Source organism: Petromyzon marinus, chromosome 51, assembly GCF_048934315.1.
Source record: "Petromyzon marinus isolate PM22_M1 ecotype Great Lakes invasive population chromosome 51, UKy_Petmar_22M1.pri1.0, whole genome shotgun sequence".
Taxonomy (NCBI): Eukaryota; Metazoa; Chordata; class Hyperoartia; order Petromyzontiformes; family Petromyzontidae; genus Petromyzon; species Petromyzon marinus.
Genome location: NC_133717.1, coordinates 9,351,113 through 9,364,344, shown reverse-complemented (window position 1 = coordinate 9,364,344; position 13,232 = coordinate 9,351,113). Strand labels below are relative to the sequence as shown.

The 13,232-nt window shown below is 47.2% G+C and overlaps 1 protein-coding gene across 9 annotated transcripts in view; it reads right to left on the bottom strand.

The window, feature by feature from the left end:
* LOC116953300 (synaptotagmin-like protein 1) overlaps positions 1-13,232 on the bottom strand; it is an 84,139-nt gene that overhangs the window by 25,158 nt on the left and 45,749 nt on the right. For 4 of the 9 annotated variants that reach the window (XM_076074947.1, XM_076074945.1, XM_076074946.1 and 1 more), the window contains 2 exons: positions 5,249-12,406; positions 1,947-2,003 (listed from right to left, as the gene is read on the bottom strand). In XM_076074947.1, the coding sequence (XP_075931062.1) occupies positions 1,947-2,003; positions 5,249-12,406 (7,215 nt within the window). The remainder of the gene's footprint in view (positions 1-1,946; positions 2,004-5,248; positions 12,407-13,232) is intronic. The other 5 variants (XM_076074952.1, XM_076074951.1, XM_076074953.1 and 2 more) reach the window with 2 other exon arrangements.

Below are 13,232 nucleotides of genomic sequence, written 5' to 3'. Positions count from 1 at the left end.
TCATTGGCTGTCGGGTGGTGGCGGCGGCGGGTTTAACGACACTTTTATATTTTTACGCGATCTTACCCAAAAACCTCTATTATGAACGATATTGCGAAATCCTACTACGTGTTAAACCGGCCGACTTTTTCCATGCGGGCCAGACACGTCTCGAAAGAGGTGGGAGTATATCCACACTTTAGCCCACCATGCAAAAACCTGCAGGTTGACTTAACTGTTGTGTATCCATTTATACTGAGGTGGGGTGGGGAGAGATTTTATAAACTTGCCTCATTATTTAAACTTTGGGTGTGCCTCGATATCCTTTTGGGGGTTGTATTCTTGACAACCTGAACTAAAGGGTGAAAAAGCCAACTGTATATCGAAAAGTATTTTCCCATAGGATCCCATTATACAACCCTAAGATGCGTTCCTAGCAACAACGAAAAAAACCTCACAAAATAACTTTTTTAAAGAAACAACTAAGACATGTGCATGAGTGCATGTGGAGTCTAACAAAACGACGGATATTAAAAAAAACTTAACACTGCTGCCTGTAATTTACGAACCACAAAATGTGGCACACAATGTTGCTAGAGTTGAAGGGGTTTCTAGGATGACGAGGGAGGGGCATTTGTGGCATCTGTCTGACCCTTTGGGGAGTATAGTCTACGGCACGGTGGAACGTGCAGTGGTTTGAACTCCCACGGCTAGGCTTGTAAATCACGCGGTTAAGGCTACAAAGCATAGTGGCCAGACAAACGGCCTGGAGCAGAAGAGAAATGCATGCATAACGTGCATTTATTATTAGGTGTTGATTTTTTTCCCCCCACTTTTTTATCGACAGAGAAAAAAATAACAACATAATTACGAAACGAGAGACGGAAACCGTAAAAAAAGTGTTAATCTATGATGAGCATCATAACGAATCGTCGGAAACCATCTGTACTGGGAAATTCGAAACCAGCGGTCTCTGGATTGCAAGTCGAGTGTGCTAACCATTTACACAAAGGGCAGCATCTGTACCATCAAATACCACGCAACCCTCGTATGCAAAAGTTGCACAACAAACTTGACCAAAACAGCTTACAGTACTAGATTTGAAGCTTTCGTGACTGCAAGGATCCATACTCTTTGGTTCTATTCGGTAAAGTCACGTAGGTGGCCTTCATCAGTTGAAGGTTGGTCCCTTCAACTGATGAAGGCCACTTGTGTTGTGGCCGAAACGTCGTGATTTTTTGTTTATTTTTTACCTACGTGACTTTACCGAATAGAACCAAAGAGTACAGCTTACAGTACTTTGAAAACAATCACCAGTTTTCATCTTCCGCTCTCACGTGCGCAGGGAAAAGTTTACGCACACTACAATTGAATCATTTGGCGGGACTCCGGGGTCACGCAAAAATCAGGTCAATAATTATTATTATTTTTCAGTCCGCCCCACTCGTGATCCCGACAGCAACGCGCCGCCCGCCCAGACTCGCACCAACAAGCGCCACCAGCAGGCGGCGATCGACACGATGGGCGCCACCCCACCGGCCAAACGCAAGCCCCAGGGGGCGTCCGCCGTAGTCGCGTGCGGCGACGACGCCCTCCGGTCAGCCGTCGATCCTCAGCTTCTTTGCCAAGGCGAGCCCGCCGCCGACCAGGCAGTTAATTTAACGTGTTTATGTAATTTTTCAACTTTTAACGAAACTTAGTGTCCCCGAGTAGCTCTTGACAAGGCCAATCGATTGACGCTAGTTTTGTTGTCGGTAAGGCAAGACTCGTGTCGCTACGCGGTTTTTCCCACCCCGGGGCAGTGATGGGACCCCGGGGTCCGGCCAATTGCTTCAATTCCTACTGCAAAGAAAAAAAAAGCCTTTCCAAGTGTTCCCCAGCTTCACACAACCAGAGTGGGGGGTGGGTGTAGCTGGTATTAGTCGTCGGAGCGAAGAGTCGCGTGCGACTGGCAATTGCTGTAGTACCTGCGGTGGCATCCTCCAGCCATCTCTCGACTTGCGGTGACACAGAGCTTCTCGCCACTATTAAGACGACAACAAAAACACACGCACGCATTTTTGTCCCCCCCCCCTGTGAAGACACCGCAAAGTGTTCTGAACAAGCGCAGGAGTTGGATATTTCTCTCTCTCTCATCCACGTGGCAAGGCATCATTTAAAACACGCGGCCTTCTCCACCGAAGAAAGGCCCGTGTCCAGTCCGGGCCCCCATCCGCATGCACAGCCTGAAACCACCAGCACACCCAGGCTTCAGTACTACTGCTTCACAGAGCATTCGACAAGGACCAGTTATGAAAGGTTTTGTTCGTTTTCAAATCGAATTTCCATACGACTACAAATACATGTTGTTGCGGTTGCCCTACGTAGCTCTCTTGATATATACATTTTTTTTGGGTTCGGGACAGGGTACTGCGGTGTTGTTTTCGGTGCAAAGTCTGACGATTCAGTCCCTGAAGAAGCTCCCGGCATGCGGTGCAAAACGTCAGACATCGTGCCGAACAACACACGGTACGACCCGAAGCCCCATCGGAGAGTTCGTTAATTTTATTAATTATCGACAATTGTTGGTTTGCACTTTAGTACAGTTATTAAAATTGGTTAAATGGCACAAGGAAGTTAATCAGAATTTGAATATGCCACTTGGAGAAAAAGTTGAAATGCCTCTTTAAGAGATGTTTATGTCACCAATTTCAATTAAACTGTAAACATATCAGTGAAATTATCAATTTATAATTGTTTTCCTCCTCATCGCCTCTCTTGCCCATAGATATTTAGCGGCCAGATCCTTATCTTGGCGAATTTACGTTTTTACGAGATTCTTTTTTTTGGGAAAATTGTGCCCACTTTTCCAAAACCAAATACACTGGGCGCAGAGATCCTTGCCAAGGCAATTGTGGATTTTCAGCCACTTTGTCAAGATAAGAATCAAGGGGCCCAAAGTGTCTCCGTCCGTCAAATGAGAAGGTAGAGCCGTCCTTTGTGCTCTCGTTAAGTGACTGAAGCAGGGACCCCACTTGTTTTTAATATACACAGACCAATCTTATAATAAAGTCCCCCGATCACCAGCAAAACCACCCTCTTAATTTCAGACCACCTATCACATGCACGCATTATTGTCTTAACACCGCAAAGATCTTCCTCTCGTTTGCAGCGCACACGTTTTTCTTTTGTCCGAACAACAAAAGTGTCGGGGGGTGGGGGGGAGGATGGCGCTCGTATTACACGTGCGCGAGCGTGTTTAGTGTGACGAGAGCTGGGGGGGGGGGATGATTTATAGTTGTCAATAAGGTACGGTTTAAAAAATAAATATATTTCTTCGATGCAATGTTTAACAAGGGTGTTTCTGGGTGATCAATTCCAGGCCTCAATAGGACGGTACACAATGAACACATCCATTCAGTACGTGACTTCCATTGGTCCTAGGGAAATAAGAAAAGTCAGTCATGTGCATGTTACACATTCGGTAATTCCAAAATGAACGTTTCCGAGGCTAACAATCATATCACGTTGATGTTTCGGCCAATTTGGCCAAGCCATCTCATCTGCTTTCACATGCGATTAAATACAACCTCCCCCCCCCTCCCCTTTATTTCTGGCAAACCATCGACGAAATAGGAAGCAAAGCATCGGTTTGCATCGAGAAGCCCTGCACCGTCAAAGTGTTTTGTCAAGCGTTGCGATTAAAATAGAATGTTGCCTTCACTGCCTCATTGCGTCTGTTTTGGCTTGCTTGCAGACTTGCCGAGACTATTGATAGTGCATTCTGCCTGAGCAAGTAAGTCATCTTACAATAAACCCTTTCTGAACTGTTAAACAGTAAACAGTTATTCCATAATAGAGGTGTTCTGGGTTAGATCGCGGAAATATAAAAATGTGTGTTGTTAAACGTGCCACCACCTGACACAGCCAATTAGTAAGATTTGTCACGTTAACAAAACATGCCAATTCGTTACTAGTTCAGAATACTGGTGCGTGGGAGAGTAAATCCACAATATTTAAAATTCGAGTACAGGTACTCCTTGACATGCACAATAGATGCGTTCCTGGAAAAGTGCGTATGTCAAAAAGCTAATGGTAAGGAGGATATTAGGGGATTTCACTCACACTCACAAACATAATCGGCTATATTATCCTAGCCTATATCTCCCTCTCGGGCCTTCATTCTTCACCACCTGTGTTCTCTTGATACAGTACCCTCTCATTAACTACCCCTTCACCACCCTTCCTCTCCGGATGTTAGTTATCCGGCCACCTGTGTTCTTAATTATCCCTTCACAACCCGTTCTCTTATAGTTCATCTCAGCAACCCCCCCCCCCCCCGTGCTCTTTCTACCTTACACATCTTTAGCAGATCCGTGTAACGTTTCTTCTTCATTTAGTCCCCTACACTTTGTAACTACGCCGGAGTCGCGTTGTGGAGGCCAAGGGCAAGGCCTCCGGTGTACACGCCGCGAGATGCTGTACGGTGCATCACACTAGTTATCGTACCGCACTGGCTACTGGCAACGCCATTGGGCCACGGCTCCAGGCTAAGGGTGGTGTACGTCACGTATGTTATGTCAACCAAATGTCTAAACACAAAGCGCTGCGGTATTCCAAAATGGCGTACGGCAAAAGCGTGTAAACCGAGGATCGCCTATATGACGTTTCGCCGGCAATTTCAACCAGCCTCATCAGGCGACATCCAGAGTTGCGGAGAAATCCTGTTTCAATATTAAGTGTAGGGATAAATATTACATCGTCACTTGTGAGCCAATCAGGTGCGAATACCGGGGGGGGGGGTTAATTTATACATACAAATAAAAAATAGATATCTATGATTGGTTGGGTTATTGACAGTTAATCAACATACAGTTATGCCTTGTGAAAGGTTGAGATCTGCCTAAAATATTATTTGTCATTTTGTTATTATTCCTCAAATATGGCAAGAAATAAAAAAACTCAAGCTGGTGCTTCAAGCCGTTGAAGTGGTCACAAATACGATCCGATGTGACGACTCAAGGGGGGAGGGGAGAGGGAAGCAACAAATAATTAGTGAGAAGCAAATTTGGTATTGTACATTTTCACCCAAAATATTCAATAAAAATGTAATTGGTGCTGAAAGAGAAAAAAAACACGAATCGGTTCATGATTTCATCTAAAAGCAATGACTTGGCAATTATTTTTACACTTCGGCTCATTATGATTAATCAGGATCTCTAGCTACAGCAATGGTTCAAAGTACCGCAGCATGAGTTTGAAATAAGTAAAGTACTCTGACATTACCAACCTTCTTTAACATCCAGACTTGGGTTCTTTCCTGCTAATTTGCCTTGTCTTGGAGGCAAAGAGGGCACTTCATCATCATCCTCCCCATGTGGATCTTCATAAATATTCTCTTTACTTTGCTTGCTCGTGGGTTCCTTGTCGGGTCGTGTCTTTGAAGCCGCTATTTCCACGGGATTTATTTCTGCGTAGATCGCTGGAGTCGACCGGGAAAGCTCGGCATTGGCGGAACCCGCTTCTTCCTTACGGCTCATTTGTCCAACCTCGGGATCGTCCGACCACGTGGCCTCCTGCTCAGTGGTTTCTGGCGGGCTCTTGTGATGACCTTGTGGCCGATTCTGAGCTACCGTAACGTCCGCAGAAGACGGTTCCTTCGGTCGCCGCTTTTCTGGGACTGGGGAGGGCGGTTCTTTGTCCTCTTCGCTCAACGCACGAGGGTCGGCTGCCTTGTGACCGTGCTTCACCTGCTCCTGGGCACGTTGAGGAAGCGTCTCCTCATCTGCACTTTTGGGTGGTATGGCTGCCTTCTCCTTTCTCTTCTCCACAGGTCTGCGTGGAGGCTGAGGCGGTGCATCACTGACATCTTTGGACTGGATTTTGGAGGGTTTCTCGAATGAGTCATCATCAGAATTTATGCGTGCCAACTCATGTGGCCTGCCCTTTAATAACTGGATGTTATGCTTTTCTGAATCGTCCTCTGGATCTTGTTTGGACTTGTCTGGTAACCTTCGACCCTTCGGTAAGTCTTTCATTTTCAAAAATAGATCAGATGCCTCGACCTGGGGAGAATGCGACTGCTCCAATTCAACCTCTTGTTCAACTTCTGCAAATGGATCTCTCTTATTCAAGTCCTGCGGTCTGTCAGGATGTTTTATATTGTGGGTATTATCACTGTCTTTCAGAAAATCTTTAACTTGTGTTGGAGGGCTGGCTGCTGCTGTGGGCTGTTCTTCTTCGGGCTCCTGCCCACTGCTGTCAAAATCAAGAACATCCTCGTCTTTTCGCTGTGGGACTCTTTTCTTTTCTACCACCAGTTTCGCTGGAATCTTCTCTTTTCGAGGTTCAACAATGGGTGGGTCATTTTTAACGAGCTGCTGAACCTTCATCTTAAACTCTTGCCGCGCCTCCACTTCCAGCGGGATCCTCAAACTCTCAAAAGGCTTCTCCGGAACGGGTTTATCTGTCATCTTGGCTTTCTTGGGAACATCAGCAGGTTCAATTTCTGTTGGACGGTTGGCTGCTTCTGTGAGCTTTTCTTCTTCAGGCTCTTGCTCACTGCTTTCGAAATCAAGAACATCCTCATCTTTTTGCTGTGCGACTCGTTTCTTATCGACCACCGGTTTCGCTGAAGTCTTCTCTTTTCGAGGTTCGACAACGGGCGGGTCATTTTTAACGAGCTCCTGAACCTTCATCTTAAACTCCCGTCGCGCTTCAACTTCCAGCGGGATTCTCAAACTCTCAAAAGGCTTCTCCGGAACGGGTTTATCTGTCGTCTTGGCTTTCTTGGGGACGTCCTGAGGTTCAGTTTGTGTTGGAGGGCTGGCTGCTGCTGTGGGCTGTTCTTCTTCGGGCTCCTGCTCACTGCTGTCAAAATCAAGAAGATCCTCGTCTTTTCGCTGTGGGACTCTTTTCTTTTCTACCACCGGTTTCGCTGGAGTCTTCTCTTTTCGAGGTTCCACAACGGGCGGGTCATTTTTAACGAGCTCCTGAAACTTCACCTTAAACTCCCGTCGCGCCTCCACTTCCAGCGGAATCCTCAAACTCTCAAAAGGCTTCTCTGGAATGGGTTTATCTGTTGTCTTGGATTTTTTTGGGATGTCCTGAGGTTCGGTTTGCATTGGAGGGCTGGCTGCTGCTGTGGGCTGTTCTTGGGGCTCCTGCTCACTGCTGTCAAAATCAAGAAGATCCTCGTCTTTTCGCTGTGGGACTCTCTTCTTTTCTACCACTGGTTTCGCTGACGTCTTCTCTTTTCGGGGTTCAACAACAGGAGGGTCATTTTTAACGAGCTCCTGAACCTTCATCTTAAACTCCCGTCGCGCCTCCACTTCCAGAGGGATCCTCAAACTCTCAAAGGGCCTCTCCGGAATGGGTTTATCTGTCATCTTGGCTTTCTTGGGAACATCAGCAGGTTCAATTTCTGTTGGACGGTTGGTTGCTTTTGTGAGATTTTCTTCTTTAGGCTCTTGCTCACTGCTTTCGAAATCAAGAACATCCTCATCTTTTTGCTGTGCGACTCGTTTCGTATCGACCACCGGTTTCGCTGAAGTCTTCTCTTTTCGGGGTTCGACAACGGGAGGGTCATTTTTAACGAGCTGCTGAACCTTCATCTTAAACTCTTGCCGCGCCTCCACTTCCAGCGGGATCCTCAAACTCTCAAAAGGCTTCTCCGGAACGGGTTTATCCATCTTCTTGGCTTTCTTGGGGACGTCCTGAGGTTCAGTTTGTGTTGGAGGGCTGGCTGCTGCTGTGGGCTGTTCTTCTTCGGGCTCCTGCTCACTGCTGTCAAAATCAAGAAGGTCCTCGTCTTTTCGCTGTGGGACTCTTTTCTTTTCTACCACCGGTTTCGCTGGAGTCTTCTCTTTCCGAGGTTCGACAACGGGAGGGTCATTTTTAACGAGCTGCTGAACCTTCATCTTAAACTCTTGCCGCGCCTCCACTTCCAGCGGGATCCTCAAACTCTCAAAAGGCTTCTCCGGAATGGGTTTATCTGTCTTCTTGGCTTTTTTTGGGACGTCCTGAGGTTCAGTTTGTGTTGGAGGGCTGGCTGCTGCTGTGGGCTGTTCTTCTTCGGGATCTTGCTCACTGCTGTCAAAATCAAGAAGATCCTCATCTTTTTGCTGTGGGACTCTTTTCTTTTCTACCACCGGTTTCGCTGGAGTCTTCTCTTTTCGAGGTTCGACAACGGGTGGGTCATTTTTAACGAGCTCCTGAAACTTCATCTTAAACTCCCGTCGCGCCTCCACTTCCAGCGGAACCCTCAAACTCTCAAAAGGCTTCTCCAGCATGGGTTTATTGCTTTCAACAAGTTTCTTTCCATGTGCTTCGAAGCTCTGCAAATCCTCGGGGCTTTCATTTTTCCATGGGTCTTCTTCCACCAGCCTGCTAGGCTTCTCCAGTTTCTTCACCGGAGTAGATTCCTGCGCAGTTGGTGCCCCAGTTGTTTCGCCCTGCACTGGCCTTTGATTCGACGGTGTCCTGGAACTCGTCTCCACGCGCTGATGCACCCTGGTCTTAAAACTAAGTGGGCCCCCTCTTCTTGGCGTCGAGTCTTTCTCTAAGTTGTCCTTTGCCACTGGCTTTTCTGCTCTCTCGGGTTTCCCTTTGGGAGATTCAAGTTCTGAAGAGGTTTGTGAAATCGGTTTGATCGAGGAAACGTCGGGTAGCTGTACGCTCATGTTGAAATCGAAAAGGTTTTCATCATTTGCTGGTAAACTCTTTTTCTGAAAAGTTTCACCATTGGCTGGTTTTGTTTGCTTCACTGTCTTCTTGAAGGCCGAGCCAGGTTCTGAAGCTTTGCGAGATCTCTCTTGCTCTGCGGGAATGTCATCGGCTGGGTCGCATTCAAAAAGGTCCTGAACCCGTTCTTTCAAGTCCGGCTTTGCCTCCATGCCGAATGGCAATCTCACTCGCTCAGAAGGCTCCTTCCCCATAGGTTTTTTTTCTGTCTTTGCCCTGTTCGCAGTGATGGTTTGTGAAGATTCCACGGTTTTCTGTGGCTTCAGTTGAACACCTGGATCTTGTTCCACAAGCTCTTGAGCCCGTTCCTCAAGCCTTTGCCGTTCATCTGTGTTGGGCGACAAAACAACATTTTTCAAACTCAACTCTGCGCCGACTTTGGAAGGCAACTCTGTTTTTGTTCTAGGGCCCGATTTCACACGAGTTGTATCAGGTGACACACTTGTCTCTTGCTCAGCTGGCACAGCTTTCTCAACCAATGGCTTTTTGGCCTCCTTCTGCGACTTGCTTGGCTCTCTTGAAAGTTCTTCCTGTCGTCGAGACTCACTCTCTGGTGTGCCCGAAGAGGAATGGTGTTGTTTGCCTTGCTCGGTCCGCTGGTCCTTTGATCCGAGAGCACTGGCCGGTGGCTGTTTGTGCATTTCTTGTGGTGAAACATTGCCCACCTCGACGGTGCCGTCGGTGGATTTAGTTGCCGATTTAATGGACGCCGGGGAATCCACGCTTCGTGGACTCGGAGCACCGGTTGGCGATTTCGGTTTTCCATCCTCTTCATACAAATCACCCTTTACCTTCTTCCTTTCTTTTGTGTCCTTCGTCCAGAAATCGTGGAGGTCTTTGAATTTGGTGGAACGGCCGTGCAGCTCCTGTGAGCCATCTTTCATTCGCTGCCTCCCGGAAAATATTTGAAAGTTCCCATCAGACCCGTCGCCCGCGGATGATGCTTCGCTCTCGCTTGACGGCTGACGCTGCAGCGATGCTTTGCCAGGCCGGCCACTCTCTTTGCCGGGCTCTACGCCTTCCTTCTCACCAGCTGAAGTGCGCTTTGCTGGTGTGCTTAAGTCAACAGACTCACTACTGCGCTTGGTATTCGACTGCTTTGATTGCTCAACCTGGTATGCGACTTCATCGATATTCACCCTAGATTTTTCAGGGGAGATCTTTTCACGCGAAAAAAGTTTAGCGTCATTTTTTTCCACACTGACAGTTGCGCCGCTTTCTTCAGCCCTATCATTGATCGCCGCATCAGAATTGGACGCATTTAAATGATCTTTCACATGCCCTGTTGCTGTTGCGGTTGTAATATTGCCCTTATCGCTGTGATTTGCCTTTTCCCAATGTTCCTTCATATCCTTTACACTGAGCCGCTGCTTGTCCGGGAAAATGGTCTCCCCATGTAATTTTGCACTGGATGCAGCCTTGCTTGATGAGATTACAAATGTATTTTTATTGGTAGCATCCGCTGGCTTACCATCAGTACTATCCTCGGGCTGTGTGAATGTGTTCACATCTATGAACATAGAATTGTCAGAGGCGGTTTTTCTGGATTTTTCCAATTTCGTCTTCTCGGCATTAGAATCTCCGTGTTTGATCTTGAGCCCCATTTTCACATCATCATATGGGCCTTTGTGTTCGATGTCCTTTATGTTATGATCACTATCCCCGGCTTGTGCATCAGTGTCAGCATGGTTAGGTTTAAGTTCACCAACATCAGTTTTCCCAACCTTTGTCTTTTTCGCAGTCAGAACACCATCATCCTTGCTCTTAGCATCCAACTTCACACCACCAGGGGAAGGCTTTTGTTTAACATCCGCTAACAATTCTGCCGGTTTGTTAACATCACTATTCTTGTTCTGTGCATGAAGGCCTGTGAATGTAAGTTCAAAAGGGTCAGTTATCCCTGCCTTTGCCTTTTTCACAGTCAGATCTCCATCACCCCGGTTCTTGCCATCTAGCTTTGAGCTGTCAGGCGAAGGCTTTTGCTTCACATCAACCAACAACTCTGCCGACTTCTTACCATCACTATCCCCGGCTTGTGGATAAGTGTCAGTATCATTCGGTTTAACTTCACCACAATCAGTTTTCCCAGCCTTCGCTGTTTTCACAGTCACATTACCATCGACCTTGCTCTTAGTGTCCATCTTAGTGCTACTAGGCGAAGCCTTTGAATTCACATCCACCAACAACTCCGCAGGCTTATTATGACTGCTATCCCTGCTCTGTATATTAAAGTCTGTAGATTTAAGTTCAGAGTCGGTTTTCCCAGACTTTGCTTTTTTCACAGTCAGATCTCCATCACCCCGGTTCTTGCCATCTACCTTTGAGATGTCAGGCGAAGGCTTTTGCTTCACATCAACCAACAACTCTGCCGACTTCTTACCATCACTATCCCCGGCTTGTGGATAAGTGTCAGTATCATTCGGTTTAACTTCACCACAATCAGTTTTCCCAGCCTTCGCTGTTTTCACAGTCACATTACCATCACCCTTGCTCTTAGTGTCCATCTTAGTGCTACTAGGCGAAGCCTTTGAATTCACATCCACCAACAACTCCGCAGGCTTATTATGACTGCTATCCCTGCTCTGTATATTAAAGTCTGTAGATTTAAGTTCAGAGTCGGTTTTCCCAGACTTTGCTTTTTTCACAGTCAGATCTCCATCACCGCGGTTCTTGCCATCTACCTTTGAGATGTCAGGCGAAGGCTTTTGTTTCACATCAACCAACAACTCTGCCGACTTTTTACCATCACTCTCCCCGGCTTGTGGATAAGTGTCAGTATCATTCGGTTTAACTTCACCACAATCAGTTTTCCCAGCCTTTGCTGTTTTCACAGTCAGATCACCATCGCCCTTGCTCTTAGCATCAATCTTCGTGCTGCCAGGCAAAGGCTTTGGTTTCACATCCACCAACAACTCCACAGGCTTATTACGATTGCTATCCCTGCTCTGTGTCTTAAGGTCCACAGATGTTGGTTCAGGGTCGGTTTCCCCAGCCTTTTCCTTTACCATCGTTAGCTCACCATCACCCCGGACCTTAGGATGCACCTTCTCTGCATCAGGTGCAAGCTTTCGCTTCACATCCGCCGAACGTCCGGACAACTTGTTGGCGAAAACGTCCTCGTTCTTGTCCTCATCTGCGGCAGCGTCAACATCCAGGCAGGTAAAATCATCCGCGTCCTTTTTGCCCGGCTTCTGCTTCTCCAGGCTCAGGTCATCACCAACACCGCGGCCCTTGGGCCCCATCCTGGTGGCAGTGGCGGCGGCGGCGGCGGCGCCGGGCGGAAGCGTCTGCTGCACACTGGCCACCGCTGCCGCTTTCAGCTGCTCCTCCTCCTCGGCATTTGCGTCTTGCGGCTTCAATTCGACCTGCCGAGGCGGCTTCTTCGGGGCCTCCTGTGGAAGCTCTTCCTTCGCCAGCACCAGGCCTGGCACAAACATCTGGTACCGTTGGACGTCCTCGCTCTGCAGCAGCCAATCCATGACCCTCGAGTTGCTCTCATCCGTTGGGGACGACACACTGTGCTTGCTACTTTTACGAGATCCCGATTTGGTGGAATCTTTACGTGCGTCTGCTTTAGGGGGAAAGGCCGAGTCAGATGCTTTTTCAGCAGTAGCATCAAGGCTCTTACCTTTCTGCTGCCCATCCGAGGCCTGAATGTTTGCCTTTGCAGAGGGGTCTGATGGGTACTGCAAAGACTTGGGTTTACCTGCAACACAGAAGAAATTGAAAGGGACACAATGTTTAGAAATATGCATGGTATTGAAGAAAACATTTTTGGGAGTTTTTACTACATGATTGATGATGATGGAGATTTTTGTACTAAAATTTATAATTTACAAGGATGTAGAGAAGGGGACATCAATCAATTAATTAATTGTCAATGTAGTTTTTTGTCAAATTGGCTTCTCTTATTCACCAGCTAGTGGAAATTCCACATTCCTATGGAAGGGGCGAGTCTTTCCATAGGACAGCCACTGTTGACTTCCCGACAAAGAAGTGAGAATTTTATCGACCCCAGGAGGGATGATGGGTCGAGCCATCCCCCGGCTGGGATTTGTATCATTCCGATTATGAACCAACCGGTTGCATCTTCATTCAACAAATGTGCAATCAATTGCCTAAACTTCAGTCACTTTAAATGCATGAATATTGATTGCTACGATAGAGCTCCCCTTCAGAGTTCTTGAATGATAAAATGTATCTTTATATTAAAATGAGAGAGGGGAAGTAAAGTAGCGTGGCCACTACTGTCCCAAGTTTGGACTGAACCCACCCAAAAAAACATTCAAAACCCCCAGACTCACCAATGTGACCAAACGAAACCAATCATGCAAAGTACATGCCCGACGTCACGCACAAAGTAAAGTCAAGTGAAAGGTGAACTCATCTGCAAGTGAAAGGGGGGAATGATTGTCAGAGTAGCGGAGGGTTTTTGCAATCAACAGTTGCTCAAAAGATCTCGTCACCTTGACACCTCGGCAAAACACCTTTAATTCCACATACAAGGGGACCAGCCCACTGCGAGATGTAGA